General features: G+C 43.4%; 1 protein-coding gene across 1 annotated transcript; it reads right to left on the bottom strand.

The window, feature by feature from the left end:
• Positions 1-335: 335 nt before the first annotated feature.
• LOC117400985 (25-hydroxyvitamin D-1 alpha hydroxylase, mitochondrial) lies at positions 336-12,265 on the bottom strand. The gene is made up of 9 exons (XM_059011710.1): positions 11,562-12,265; positions 9,327-9,517; positions 5,644-5,840; positions 4,474-4,674; positions 4,032-4,195; positions 3,486-3,652; positions 3,145-3,226; positions 2,688-2,885; positions 336-2,166 (listed from the first exon to the last, which is right to left on the bottom strand). The coding sequence occupies exons 1-9, from the start codon at positions 11,778-11,780 to the stop codon at positions 2,053-2,055; spliced, it is 1,533 nt and encodes a 510-aa protein (XP_058867693.1). The 5' UTR covers positions 11,781-12,265; the 3' UTR covers positions 336-2,052.
• Between the last annotated feature and the right edge of the window lie 3,602 nt (positions 12,266-15,867).

The raw sequence follows: 15,867 nt of genomic DNA, 5'->3' as shown, positions 1-15,867 counted from the left end.
ACTTTTAAAGACACAGGATAAGGGTTCTGTTGATTTTAATGGTGTTGGATTAAAACAACAGACCATGACTCATTCCTGGATATATTTTTACAGACAGAAACACACTGAAAAGACAGGTGTTTTTGTATTTTTATAAGGGCAAGAAACTGCCCTATTTGAATTATCTAGGTGGCAGTATATAGCCTCTAGCATTTCTAATGGGTGGTGCTTGTATGTAACAGAATTTAATTTCAGAATTGAGTCTTGTTATGGTAGCATATCTCACCTTTCTATAGGTCTTGATTATTTTTTCATATGAGAAATGTAACATAAAACACAACCACAGCCACTGAGTTTATACCATTGTTTTTATTAAAGCCATAATAAATAATATCAAGTAGAAAATTCTAAACATATATTTTTTTTCACAGTCATGTTACTGATTGACAGTGTTAAGGGGTGAGGGAGCAGTTCAGTCTCCATGCCTCAAGCCTGCCCTGGACTGGAGGGAGCACCCTTTCTCTTAGGGGGTGAGGGAGCAGTTCAGTCTCCATGCCTCAAGCCTGCCCTGGACTGGAGGGATCACCCTTTCTCTTAGGGGGTGAGGGAGCAGTTCAGTCTCCATGCCTCAAGCCTGCCCTGGACTGGAGGGAGCACCCTTTCTCTTAGGGGGTGAGGGAGCAGTTCAGTCTCCATGCCTCAAGCCTGCCCTGGACTGGAGGTAGCACCCTTTCTCTTAGGGGGTGAGGGAGCAGTTCAGTCTCCATGCCTCAAGCCTGCCCTGGACTGGAGGGAGCACCCTTTCTCATCAGTGAGGTGAGATACATATTCTAGTATCTTATGACAGTAAAGTCACCTTTTACTTTCTTTTAACACTGGCAGTAAAAAAAAATAAAAAAATACAAATAAAAAGTCATGTTAAAGTCACAGTATAACAGACATTATCTTCATACAAAACAGAGACATATGGGAATATTTACATACGTTACAAAAATAAATAGAAAATAAGACTAATTTAAATAAAAATACTGATTGACATTATAAATACACAGTATATGCATATAAAACTTACACACATTATATATATATATATATTATATATATTGGAGGGTTTGAAACCTGCTTTATTGATCTCAGAACTAATGCATTAAAAGTGTTCTGCCACTTTCGTGCTTGTTAGATTCATGGCTACATTAGCACTACACTTAAAAAGAGATTTAAGATCATTTATAATCTGCTTTACTCAACAGCCTATACATAACTTTCCTCCATCAGTCTCACAAGTTTTACAGTAAATTTGTGTTTTTGATGAGCTGTAACCTACATTTCCTCCTATGCTTTTGAAAAAGAATAAACATTTGTCATAAAAATCTTCCAATGATAAATATATTGGATTCAACTGAGCCCTGTTTAGTCTTGATTGTTCATCAGAGACTGTATTTCTTTTACTATCAACCCCCCCCCTCTCCCCTCACCATCTTATTCATGCTGTCCCATTTTAAAAGGTTCTGAAAAAGAACCTGTTTTTAACTGTTATTGCAGTATAATATAATGTGGTGAATAAACTGCTTGCAAGTAATTCATTAGTCATTGTAATAGCTAAGGTCAGCTATTGTAAAGCACAGTAAACACACACATGGGTGAAATACCCAATGGATGACTTTAAGCCCTGTGCAGAATAAAATCATTTGCCGCCTCCTTCTACGGCATTTTTAGCTCAGTAATCTGGGTTTAAAATGGGTTCTACAGTGTGACAACGTCGCGGAAAACCAAGCAACCAAGGATGTCAACAATTTGTGATGCTTTGGAATTCTTCAGTGTTGCTTTTATAGTTATTCAGACCCTCAGACTGTCAACTTGAAAGGCAGGTAGTGGTTTTATAAAATGTGTTTTAGAGAGAGAAAGTAATAAGGCTAGACTTCTGTGGAAGTCCGTGAAGTTCGGTTTGAGGATTTGGGCCTACACATCCTGCTACTAGAGTGTCATGGGAGCCCAAATGCCAGGTTCCTTCCAACCAAGCGGGCTGCATCTTTATCGTCGCGGTTACCAGCTAGGCTCCTCCCTGTCGTGATGTCACCGGTCTATGAACTGGAGGTTGATTTCCTTCTCTGGCACCAGCAGGGTCCTGGTCATGGGTTTCACAACGCTCCCCTCGACCTCCGGTTTCACTTCAAATCGAGTCAGGATCTGGAAGGGAAGGAAAGCATATTCATCCCGCTCTCTCGTCCGGATCTGATCCTTCGATCGCTCGCCACTGCTTTTTAAACAGGCCTGAGCTGGCAGTTGTTCAGCTGGTAATTCTGCTTTAAGAGACTGGAATTCTGGTCCATGAAATAGTGTGAAGTCCCTTTCCTGTAAAATCCTACTGTTAACGACTGTGTGTGCTTCAATCCTCAGCTACTTGCTGGTCACACATTTTTGGCCTCTGCAATCAATCTGAGAGTTTATCATCGCCACATTGAAAAGACTCGGACAGAATGTAATGGTAGTCAACAGAGACAAGCTCTGTATGCCCGATGTATTCTAGGTGATGCAAACGTTTTGGCCACAGCTGTTTACTGTGCAAGGGCTACCATTCCCTCAACGACAGCTCACTGTATTGCAAAGCTGGGCTCCAGCTGACATGTACCACCGATCCGATGGCCTTTCACATGCCTGCATGAGGAGCTAGACCCCAGCAGCAATGAGGACAGCAGCTCCCGACTCACCCGAGCCAGCGCTAGGTAGACCTCGAGCTCAGCGATCCGTCGCCCGATGCAGCTCCTCTTCCCGAAGCCGAAGGGGATGGAGGCGTAGGGGTGGTGGCTCTGATCGCGGCTCAGCCAGCGCTGCGGCTGGAAGCTGTCCGGGTTCGAGAACACCTTGGGGTCCCGCGACGTGGCGAAGTGGCACAGCGTGATCAGAGTCTGAGGGGCGGACACGGAGCCAGGTTAGCACGTGGTTATGCAAAGCGCTTGCAGAAATACCATTGGGGTGCCTTTATAATCCCAGTGTGTCACCGTTATCAGACCACTGCATTGCCAGAGAAATAACAGCAGAATGAAAGAGGGATCATTAATAATGCTAATACACGTTACAATAAAATGCATTTTGACGCCTTGGTTTTGAATTTAAATTGATCCCTTGAGTAAGCAGTTTTGATAGTAATACTAATAAAAAAAATACCTTTTTGGGAATAATGTATTCTCCTACTAGGATGTCTCTGTCTGCAATCACTCTGGCGTTACCGGGAATCACAGGGTACAGCCTGTAAACCAATGGGAAGACAGATTTAGAACCATGCGATATACTGCAGGAATGGAAATAAGACTCCTACTGTATAGCAGTTTCACCCATTCCAGGTTTTACTACTAGCCTGATTAGGTAACAAGCTCAGGTGTGTGTTTTTAAACTCATAGTAAAACTAAGAACGGATCAAACTGATATGCAATGGGAGTCCATCGCTGTACTGTACTGCACTGGACAATGTAAACAAGCTGTAAAAATGTGAAAATGAAATTTCTCACCTGAGCACCTCCTTGACCACGGCCTTCATTAGGGGCATCCTGCCCACCTCATTGGCTGAGGGAATGGAGTTGCCCTGCAACACTTTCTGAATCTCCCTGTAGAGGGCGTCCTGGACCTCGGGGTGCCTGGAGAGCTCGTACAGCGTCCAGGACATGGTGCTGGAGATCTGGAGTGCAGAATAACAGGCATAAGCACAGTGGCTGGCATGCAGTACTGCTGCATCTGCTTGACGTTGCAAACCTTTTTAGGATGAGGATATCAGCCTAATCAATAAGAACGGTAAGTATTCAGATCTCGATTGTTTAATTTACTGTTAGGTCACGTTGACTGGTACATGTGGCTTAAGGGTGTTCATCAATTCACTGGTTTCATTATTTCACCGTTCTGTGAAGATAGCAATATAACGAGGGCACACTGCTTCACTATCTTATGGTGGACTGTTTAAAAAATGTGCATGGAAATGTGAGGCTAAACCTGAAGCAGGTCACCATTTCTAGACTGCTTTCAAATGAAGCGAGTCCCCCAGCCGCGCTCCGACTCCTCACCGTGTCCACTCCTGCCAGCATCAGCTCCGTCACGTTGCTGTATATCGCCTTCATGGGGAGGTTCTGGCGCGACAGGTAGAAGGTGAGGTACCTCCCCTCGACAGCCTCTCCCCGCAACACCTTCTCTGCCACCTCGGCCATGCGCCTGTCAATGTGCCCCTTCGCTGAAGAAGACACAGAGATGCCGTGACAGCGCTGCGTTCAAACTGCCTGCAACCGTGCATTTCGTGTTTCGTTCCCCCGCCATTGTGAAGATTTTAAAATCAATTTAGAAGAAACGAACATCTAAACGTTCAAAGAAAACGGTGTGGGCCAGACAAAAATGCAAATAAACTTGTTAATCTTCCAAAAGCAAGCAACTAAGGACTCAAAGGTAGGCCTCTGTTGTTTGTTACCAGTTATGTAAGACTGGTCTTGAGCATGTCTTTGGGTTTTTCCTTACCGAATGCAAACATATAGTCCCAGGACTGGCAGAACTTGTGCCAGGGCTTCTTGAAGATGCGGTGAAGCCACTTGGGCATGGCCATGGTCAACAGCGTCATCACAAACATGGTGTTGATGGACTGGATGAACTCCTCTGTCTCTTTGGGGACACTGGGCTCCAGGCAGCCGATTCTGGACTCGAACAGCACAGACGAGATCCCTGCAGGGCGGAACAGAACGTCCCACGATATTAGACAGGGAAGAAATCCAGAGTGAAGAAACTCGGCAGGCAAAGAGCTTGATCAGTGCACTGCAGATAGGACTTATCAAACACTTGCATTGCAGGCTTCAAATATTAGTCAACTCATTTACATCACTAAGCATTAACCCACGTCTGTGAACTGCAAATATTTGTGTAACATGCTTGTACTGTACTTCATTGGGAGCAAACGTGTGCAAAGAAAACTTCAGTTCAATTCTTATTTGCTCTCTTTTTGTTGAGAACTTAATTCCGTTAGGCAACTGCAGTGTTAAAGAGGCGCTCAGAAATTCAATTCAATTCATGTTATCAATAATATAACCTTGAGCATTTCAATCCATCAACCAGTGCCGGCAGTTTAACGCTGGAGATTAAAGATGATAACATTATTAGGCGGTTTCACAGACCCAGATAAGCACTAATATTGGAAAGCCCAGTGTTCATTTAGCTAGGGTAAGTGCTAATTGTGGTCTGTGGAACCAGCTTTATAAGACTGATTGATCTGCATGCCTTGTTCTTTTAACTCTGTCACTCTTATAATCAGCAGTGCTGCGATTGTGAGATTCAGAATGTTTTTTGTGGCACTGGCGCCCTCTGGTGGAGGAATACGTCTTTGCATCTTCAATTGTACAGCAGGGGTGTCCAGTCACCGTCCTGGAAGGCTACTCCACTCCAGCTTTAACAGGTAAAATGAGATAATGAAATACTTCAGGGTCTGGACAGGAGCTTTAATTGGTTCAATTAAACAATTAAGAACAGGGTCGGAACAGAGATCGGTAGTGGAAGGGTTAATTTTGACTGCCTCTGCTGTACAATACAGTCCCACAGCTCAAGCAGAGCTCCAGAGAGGGGGTCATAGTGATATTCTTTCCAACAGCCATGGCGGACCCCTAAACAATGTTATTAGATAACAGATCCAACAGTGAGTACCTTCCAGCCCGAACTTGTAGAACTCGTTGGCGATGTCCCTCACCACGTTGAGGCCGTTCTTGCGGCGCTGCTGTTGCAGTTTGCGGAGGAGGTCGGTAACCACGGAGTTCAGGATGTCCCCGTAAGCCTCCACCTCCTTGGGTCTGAGCATGTGCTTCCCCAGCAGGCTGCGGATCGACTGCCACTCCTCCCCCTCCCTGCGGGCAACAAGTCAGGCGGAGGTCACCTCCCTGTCCGCTCGGCTTCAATACCCAGAAACACGTGTTCTAAACCTAGACATTAATCATCGTGCCAAACTATGACAGTCACTCTAGTGAATCCGACCTTGTTTAGTCAATTGAGTAAACTTGTTTTATAAATCAGTAATAACCTTAAATACATAATGCATGCCATTATAATAGAAGGGTTCACACTATAGGTCAGTTCGGACTAGCGAGAGTCAACTGAACTAGGAATCAACTCACTAGTTAACCAACTGTGGCAAAGTGGTTAACAGTGTACAGGTGCAGAAGTGATGTGGTGCTTAAACAGGAGACAAGACAGTGATAATCTAATTAAAAAGGCATTTAATATTGTAACCCAGGTCTGGTGATCTCAAACAATAATCCCAGGCAATACACAGCAATGTGTATGGCACTGTTCAAAATAAAGGGTTTGCAGACCCAAATAATAAACACGGTCCAGTTACACACACAATATACAGACACGGTCACCAGTCCTGGGTGCGTGCTACAGTGCTCGTGGTGCTAATACAGTTATTATCGTGACACAGGTGTAGTGATGTCTGGGTTTGTGCTGGCCTCTGGCGACAGCTCCAGAACGTGTTAGCTGTCTACTAATAACAACAAGTAACAATTAGAGACGAGACGAAACAAACAAAACACTCACGTACGATATTTTTAACACAGGTCCTTCCGGTTCGTTTCCTTAACCCTAAAACGAAGGTACAGATCACGTCGCTCCGTCCCTTATTTGTACCGCCACGCGTGACCCCTTGGTAAACGATTGCAGTCGCTCCTCCAATCCGCGGCTGCCACATCGTTTCCCTTCCGGGTCGATGAGTTAGTGCACCGGAGTCCCGCCCCCTTTCAGGCTTCCTTTTAACCCTGGGAATGAATTGTCAAGCCATCTGGTCCAGGGTACTCTGTTCCCTGTACTTAGCGCCCTCACAGGTCGGGAGGGAGATTTACCACCAAGAATCATTCTATTACTGTCACGCCAACATATGGAAATTGCCTCAGTAATTTAAACAGTGTGCACCATTAAGCAATGTGAAAAGTATTACAATAAAGCTGTTAAGTCAATAACAAGACAAATAACAAACCCCTACTATCCACATTCTCCACATTCTATTCAAATCAACTCAATTCGATCCCATTAAACTTTCACCTTCTAACCAGCTGCCATCACCGCTTTCAGGTTGTCGAGACTGACGCCTGCATCATGAAAGACTAAATAACCAAGATCAACCCTAGAAGATTTTCCTCGCTAACCCACAGGACCATCCATGTGGCACCCAGATCCGCAACTTGGAGCTAACTGGATTCGAACCACAGTTGCATGACTCAGTAATGAGCCTGCAGTCGGCTATTTTATCAACGTGGTAAGAAAGCTCTGAGGTACACACTACCAATCACAACACTAAAGAGAGTTCATTACATTGCTTTGACCAAAGGGTTGCAGCTCGGATGAGACACAGTGACTAAGCTGAGACCCAGGACCAAGATGACATTTGTTCTCCAGTGCTAAGCTTTCAAGCAGACCACACCGATCGTAACATGGACCTCAATGGAAGAGTGTGGGTTTGAGTACCAACTTAGTCACTGTCCCGCGGGGAGAGAGGTAAGTTTCCAGTCATCTCCTCACCTCTTTCTGACTGTCTGTTGTAAATATTTAGGGTTTGTGATTAAGGATACTGAAGACTTTTTTTTTAACTCCAAATTTGCCGCTTGACTTTCTCTACGGGGGTGAGGGAGCAGTTCAGTCTCCATGCCTCAAGCCTGCCCTGGACTGGAGGGAGCACCCTTTCTCTAGGGGGTGAGGGAGCAGTTCAGTCTCCATGCCTCAAGCCTGTCCTGGACTGGAGGGAGCACCCTTTCTCTTAGGGGGTGAGGGAGCAGTTCAGTCTCCATGCCTCAAGCCTGCCCTGGACTGGAGGGGGCACCCTTTCTCTTAGGGGGTGAGGGAGCAGTTCAGTCTCCATGCCTCAAGCCTGCCCTGGACTGGAGGGAGCACCCTTTCTCTAGGGGGGTGAGGGAGCAGTTCAGTCTCCATGCCTCAAGCCTGCCCTGGACTGGAGGGAGCACCCTTTCTCTTAGGGGGGTGAGGGAGCAGTTCAGTCTCCATGCCTCAAGCCTGTTCTGGGCTAGAAGTTCACTTCAATTCTGTATCCCAATTAATAAGACTCCAAAAGGAAAGCCAAGCGCTTCTATCAAATATACAATAATGTGACAGGATGCATGGGCATGTAGAGGGTTGTGAGAATGTGGATGCTTCTTACACCTTTACAGGGAAGTGAATCATTCGGGTTTTTGCACAGACCTGCTACCTGATTTTCAACACACAGAGGTTATTAAAAGGATAATGCTGGGAGAGATGCTCTCAGGTCCTAGTACATGCTCTGGAGGACTCATGACTGAAAACAGGATGTTACACTGCTAACCTCATTACAATAAAAAGCACATTCACTTCCCTAACATTCCATACAGCTTAACATCCACATGGCCAAGACTTCTCAAGAAGCCTGCCTACCTGTCACTGAGTCACTCAATTATTCAGCAATAGTGGATTTTTTTTCCTTTGAGAATTTCACGCACGCTTTCCAGCAAATCGACTCAATGCGATACCTCTCTTTTAGTAGAATTTCCCTTTTCAAGACGGCTTCCTGTAAGCTTCGTCAAGCCTTTTTCTCATCTACACAACATCCTGTTAGCGTGTGACTGAAACAGCAATCAGAATGGTGTTGACACTGGGAGGTGTGTGCAAGCCCTTATGAACTCATGCATGCATTAAATGCCTGAAAACAGGAAAGCCTTTTAAGGCAATGTCTTAGTTTTAATTTCACCTAGTGTACTGCAAATAGAGAATGCCTAATTGCTCCCAGTAAGTGACACAAATACAATCCATGCATGACGGCAGACACAGCAGAACTATGGAGAGACACAATCACAGGGTGGTTATGATTTTATTTGCAAAGTAATGAACCGGGTTCATCCTGCTCAAAATCAATGCATTTTTCTTTGCAATCTTTTTCCATTTTTCTTTTGCTTCAACAGCGGTGGTTACCTAGAATGCATCACTTGAAGTCTGCAATGCTCTGATTCGATTTGTTTGTTGAAACGTGCAGAACACAGCTTAACTTTCTATCAGTATGAAAAATATAAAAGGTTTGCCTGCAGTCCAGAGCAGACTTGAGGCATGGAGGCTGGACTGATCCCTCACCTCCTAAGAGAAAGGGTGCTCCCTGCAGTCCAGGGCAGGCTTGAGGCATGGAGACTGGACTGATCCCTCACCTCCTAAAAGAAAGGGTGCTCCCTCCAGTCCAGGGCAGGCTTGAGGCATGGAGACTGAACTGCTCCCTCCCTCACTCTAAGGGAAAGGGCAGTCCCTCCAGTCCAGGGAGTGTGAGGACGGTGTGTGTGTGTGTGTGTGTGTGTGTGTGTGTGTGTGTGTGCTGTACTCACGCGGTCAGCAGCCCGTAGCCGTGCCCCCGGCAGTCTCGATAATCCTTCCAGGAGGACAGGTCTGATCGGATTGGGTGTTGGCCCTCCTGCCTCAGCACCTGCTCAATGAGGGCTGGCTCGGCCACGTGCACGGTCAGGATTGGTCCGAAGCTCGCCTTCCACATGGGGCCGTACTTCGCCTTGCCCTCCAGCTGGGGAGTGAAGTAATTGTTTAGAGAAAAGGGAATGCGTCTCTCAAAGGAATACTTTAAAATCCACTCGTGCACTCTTTATCTTTTATTGTGATGTATATTTTTTTCACTTGATGTTAATTCATATATAAATATTTCAAGAGCGGAAATCCTGTACTGTTTTCAGTCGGACTGGGGGGGGTCTGACTGAAGCTAGACCACTGGAGTCTGAACTACAGCAATGAAAAAGCAACAACTCTCCCTCTGCAGCGTTGCACTTTAAACACAAGCAAAGGACCACAAAGCAGTTTACCACGGTTTGCTGTGATTTCCCATGTTTGTTAATATCCTTTAACCATACCTCTCTGGGCTTTACCATGCCTTCACTATTCTTCCCATGCTTTTAATATGGTAAACTTTTACAAGGGGTGAGCCATATAAAACCATGTGAAACTCCACTTCCAAATTAAAAACATGTGTGGGCACTGGAGAACCTTCTTCTCAGCCTTCAGATCAGCCTTTGCATTGAACACATGCCAAGCACATGCCCTGACAGACATGGTGTAATTAGGAGTCAATAAAGTGACCCCAGCAAAGGAAAGTGCATTAGCTTTAAGACTTATTACTCACTATACCATAAGCATCATGAAAGATACATTGCATCCATTGATAAGAGCGAGTTCTGCATCTTATCTTATCGGGACCCCACTGTGTTGCATTGCTTTTATAGTGTCAGTGTTTATATCTTAACTGTCTATTACTACCCCATGCCCTTGCGTTAGTGCCATTCCCGGGCAGGGTGCCACAGAAACGTATTGGCAGTTATGTAAAGCATGGTCCTTACTTTATTGGTATGCAGCCATTGGTTGTCTCCAGTTGGCCATCTTCCAATCAGGCATGACTGTACCAGCATGGTCCATGCCTGAATTAGACCAGAGCCAGTGTCCTAAACTGGACAAACCAAAACAAGGCCTCCTTGACTAACGGTGTCCAGTTTAGCCCTCTCGACTCGTCCATTCAACATTTTCTATGATAGAGCGCGTGCTGCCTACTTTTACAGAACAGTTCCACGAGGTAGAATAGAATGAAAGTGTCACTGAAGCACAGCAACCCTCCCCCAAAAATTCGGACCTTTCAGATGGCTTAATCTGCTTTTTGAAACCAGCCAACCACATTTACCTGTAAAACATATTAGCCAAAAAAAAGGGGACATTGCAAACACTAATACAAAGAGATAAGTAGACCGTTGTCAATAAAATATTTGCCAAATAGCGTGGAAATGGAATACAGCATTGTAGTACGATATCAAAGAGTCCTAAACAAAACATTCCTTAAAACGGTCACTAACGGTTTTGTCTACTAAAAAGTCACGTGTTATACTGACTGCCTGAGGCGTTCATGACGTCACTGTTCGGTTTTATCAGCCCCTACAGCAAGTAATGCAGTGAATGTGTCAGCGACAGTCTGTATTAGAAGTATTTATTTTAATAGTTTTGTTACAATAAAACGTCCCAAAAATACATTAACATTAATTAATGTAGTTATGCGGCACTCGATATTGAATCACAAGTTCAATTGAGGTACAGTGTTTAAGTATACAAGTAAATTCATGTACCGGTATTTTAATACGATAAGAAACGATATAATGAACATTTTCTATGTGAAAAACACCGGATGAATACTTATTTATTTTAGTATGAATATTCTGTAATTACCAGTATGCTGCAATGTATCGCAAGTGTCATTGCAATTAGCAGGGTTGTGTAAAATAAACAAGTTTATTTAGTACTGTATACATGTGGGTGCATTTGATGCTAAATAAATAGCAATGCATGACTATAAAATAAAACACTCCTTATAGAAGTGATAAAGCACAGCAAAGTGTAATAAAACCCAGTGAAAGCATGGTAAAGCATAGTCAGGCATTGTAAAGCACAGAGGTATGGTAAAGCATATTATAAAAAACATGTCAAACTATGGTAAACTGTGTTAAATGCATAGCATAGCACGAAAAAAGCACGGGAAAGGTGCACGATGACTGTGGAAAAATATAAATGACACTGACCTGCAACTCGTGTAGTCTTGACAAGCCTCTCCTGCAGAATAAGTCATACACAAAGCTGAGGGAATTAGGTCCGGGCATGTCCTCTAGCGTTTTGACCACTTTTTCGTTACTTTTGAGTAACACCTTAGCTTGTCCCCCGAGATCTAACCACCTCCCGAGGGAGCCAGAGCGCTTGATCGGTACTCTGAGAGCCTGGAGCATCTTTCCGAGCAACAGCATAGGCTACCAAACAAAGAACTTGACTTGCTACAGAAGATCCTCATCTTGAATCAGTCAACCAGAAAGATACTGTATTTATATTGTAGCAAGCATTGAACGCGCTCAACGCACACCCTCATTAGCATCTCTTGCTACATATCATTATTTAGTTTCGACCAATGACAGCGCCGCCCATTCCATTCCACAACACGAGTTATGTTAATGAGGGAAGGTGTGCCGCTCTCGCAGAGTGAGGTTTGACCAATTAGGTGCGAAAGAACGCTCGCATTCCTTCGTCGCCGTCCAATCGGAGTGGCCCCAATGCTAACAGTACAGTCGGAGGACGCGGCTCTTTTCCACGTGTTCAGCTAGTGATCAGCTGGAAGTTCTGCAGCTCCAAGGGTCCTCGCAAGAATCAGCGAGCAGAACAGAAAAACACTTTTTGTGTCGACAGGTAAAGTTTCTGTAAACAATACAAACAAGTGAAACAATCTGTCCAGCAGTGCATTTCTCCTATCATTTACGTAGCGTGCAACCTTGTAATTCATGCATGTATGTCAATGACACTTATCTAAACGTAAGTGTTTATTTAAAAAGAAAACGCTTTGTAGTCTATTTACAGTGGTTATGCGTGATATTTAGTCATCTACACTGTATTAAACATGGACTATATACGTCAAAGTAGTAAGACTACGTATGTTTTCAATTGCAGCGAAGTTACAAGATAGGTTATACGATATTAGTGCTGCAGGTGTCGAATCGCCCATACCTGCAACGTTCAATGGTGCTTCATTTAGGAATAGGAATTTGGTTAGACATTGAAATGCGAACTATAGCAAGTTCGCACTATAAAAATATAAGCCATTGAATACGTTTCTAAATTATATTCAGTACGGTAGAACTCTGCTGAAAAAATGTAAGTTAGTGTCATTTTCACTCACATACTGCCGATAATGTGTTTTCTGTGCAGAGTTAATTACAGTAGCTGTTTGAAAAAAAAAGAAGAAAAAAAACTTCGCTGACTCATGAGGAACCGCTCAGTATTACCCTTTGAACACGAGATGAAAACATACAAATCTTGACCTACTTCCAAGTTGCCGTGTTATTGGGTCATTTCGTTTAAAAGATTTGCAGTTATTGATTCAGCAAGTTCAAAACCCACACGCGCCGATTAAGGCATTTTTTTTTTTTTTTTTTTTTTTTAAACTTATAACTTAGACTTATTACTTGGCATCCTTCCCACGCAACCGGTAGAGGCCACCGTTCTCAAAACTGACCTTTTCGTATTTTACTGTATTTATATATTACTGTTTAACCCTTTAAGCTAGATGGGACATAGGTGTCCTACAAAACGAGGATGGCAACAGTGTTTAAAATGTACTGACAGGTTGGATCTGGTCATCCAAATGGTCAGTTTCCTCCTCGTGATGCTTGAGTCACTGTCAAATGTGTAACTGAAAAGGGTAACATTACACGTCCCCACGTGTTGCTGCAACTGTTTAAATAAGGTACCAGTAGTATTTCTTTAAAGTCTGTTTCAAAGCTCTTTTCAAAATGTCTGTTCTAGTGCCTTGATAGTGTCAGGATTATTGCCCACAATATCAAACAGGTAACACAGCAATAATGATCCATGATGTGGTGCGGAACAGAAAAGCCACAGCACCTGTTATGTGTTTTTTTTTTTTTTTTTTTAATTGTTCTTCCTTCAGTGATTTAGAGGGCAGATCTCAAACCCCAGTGCACTAGTAGACCTTTTGAAACTACCTTTGAAGCATACTATCAAGTTAGAAGTGTAAAAAGTTGTCAGGACGTTAACAATGAACCTCATTACTTACTCTAAGGGGTTAAAATCAGTGGGGGGAACTCAAACTCAAAGTTTAAATAAATATTGAAGAAATGCAAACACAACTTCTGTAGTAAGTTTAGCACATCAGCTAATAATGGACTTGCACATGTCTGTGCTGTAGAGGCACAGTTGGAGAATGTAAACTAACTGGACTGCCAACCAAGCACACTTTCTAAACAAAACACATTTGGGAACTAATCGGATACGTGACAAGACATGGACTTTGAATTTGCCTTGTGATCAGAATTTCTTCTTCACTGGTCAGATGAGAAGCAGTGCATTTTTAAAACACAAAATTGTTTTAAAAAAAAAATCTGGAGGAAAGTTCTCTCTTTTTCAGAAGAATGTAGTGTGAAAGTCAGATGCCTGCTGGGGAGGTTTCCCTGCCAGGAGAATAACTATTCATACAGTCAGCATTCACAGACTGGGTCAGACTGTCTACACTTAGAACTGCAGTCATAGCACTCCTGTTACTGACTCCATCATAGTTATTATCACATTGACACGACCCGGAGAGTCAACAGAGACAGGCTCTGTATGCCGAGTGTATCACCCGGATGTCAACCGGAATAGAGTTCCACAAACGAGGAGCACAACAGCAAAAAGCTCCGGCTCCAGTCGATCTAAGAAGATTTGCATGGAACAGCTAAATGCTGTGTGCTTTCTGACCTCAAGGAACGAAGAGGAACATACAGTTAGTGGTTCTTGGAGATAGGATGGCCCTAATCCGTGAAGGACCTTATGAGTTGTTAGGGCAACTTTAAAACCAATTTGATAGCTCACTGGTAACCAATGTAAGTACCTGAGCACTGGAGTAATGTGCTGAGAAAGACGAGTTGTGTTCTGGATCAGCTGAAGCCTAAGTTTAGCGACAGGTATACCGAACAAACAAGGAATTTACAATAATCAAGACGAGAGGTATGCATACCTGAATTTATGTTTAAAAAACTAAGGATTCTCATTGCAATATTACTGGTAATAGAGCTAATGAAAGAGGCAAGAAAAAGGGCCCAATAGCACTCCTTTAAACAGTAAAGCCCTTATCACACTGCTGACCTGCAGCAGTAACCTTGGAGATAATGTGGGGCATTTCTGGTTACCTTTGACCCACTTCCCATCAGCCTGGCCCTTAGATGCACGTCTGTGGAAACAAGTAATGATCATTGTAGCTGGTAAACACGGCTGAAAACTGCGGTGGCAAATGCCTACCAATGTGCAGTAAAGCCTGTGCATGGTACTGCACAGTAAATGCATAGTATGGGAAAGTGTGGCTAGCATTTATATATATTTCAAACTGGTTTCAAACTGGTTGGAGCATTTTTAACAAGCATCTAGCATTTCACTATATTGTTATGATAACTTACTCTAATTTTGATCAGCGCACAAGTTAAACGTGGAGCACTTCCATTGTAAATATTTCATTTTTGGCCGTCACTTGCAGGCAGAATTCCCTTGTATAGACCCTTTGCTACTGCTAGGGAAGCAAACTGATTTTAAAGCCTTGGTGAGCTGTCCTTTGACATAGTGGATTTGCCCAGTGGACCAAAGTTCATGACTGCAGTTAAAGCAATGTCGATCTGGAAAAAACTGGAAATACCGGTGCATGCAGTAGCTGTGTGTCAGGACTCCTGTGTGTGTGGGTCTATTTTAAGGGGGCGCTCAGTGATTTCCATGTCTAAATGGGATAGATTCCTGGACAAAGACGGGGAGTATTTTAAAAGCTGTGATACACTGTGCAACCCTCTTCACCTTCCTCCCCCAATTCCAAAACTTCAAATCAACTCTTAACCGAGAGCACTTTAGTGTAGGTATCTGTTATAAGTGATTATAAACAATCTATAGGCATGTTATTAACGATGGTATTAGCAATTATAAAATATGATTATACATAATCAGACTATTATACACTTTTGCCATTTTTTTGTGCTATTGTTTATACTCACTTATAACAGATACCTCAACTAAAGCGTTATCTCTTAACCTACCAGATTACAGGTTAACTGGCTTATTTATGTGTCGTGTGTTCTACTAACATGCCAGAGTGGCTGGGGAGCGCATGCATTCCGTGTGACAAATTACAATCCATTAGGACTCTTATGTAATGCTGCCAAAGAGAGATTAAAATGAACACAAACAAGCGAAGCACGCAGAGACCTTCGGATTAACTGTGACAGTGTCAAGTAGCTTCGTGTTGCATTTCAATAGTTTACAGCGTTTCTCGTTGCCTGCTATAAATAAAGCTAGCATTGGCTAGACCAGACA

This window comes from Acipenser ruthenus, chromosome 42 (assembly GCF_902713425.1).
Source record: "Acipenser ruthenus chromosome 42, fAciRut3.2 maternal haplotype, whole genome shotgun sequence".
NCBI classification, from domain to species: Eukaryota; Metazoa; Chordata; class Actinopteri; order Acipenseriformes; family Acipenseridae; genus Acipenser; species Acipenser ruthenus.
This window is presented reverse-complemented; position numbering and strand designations above follow the sequence as displayed.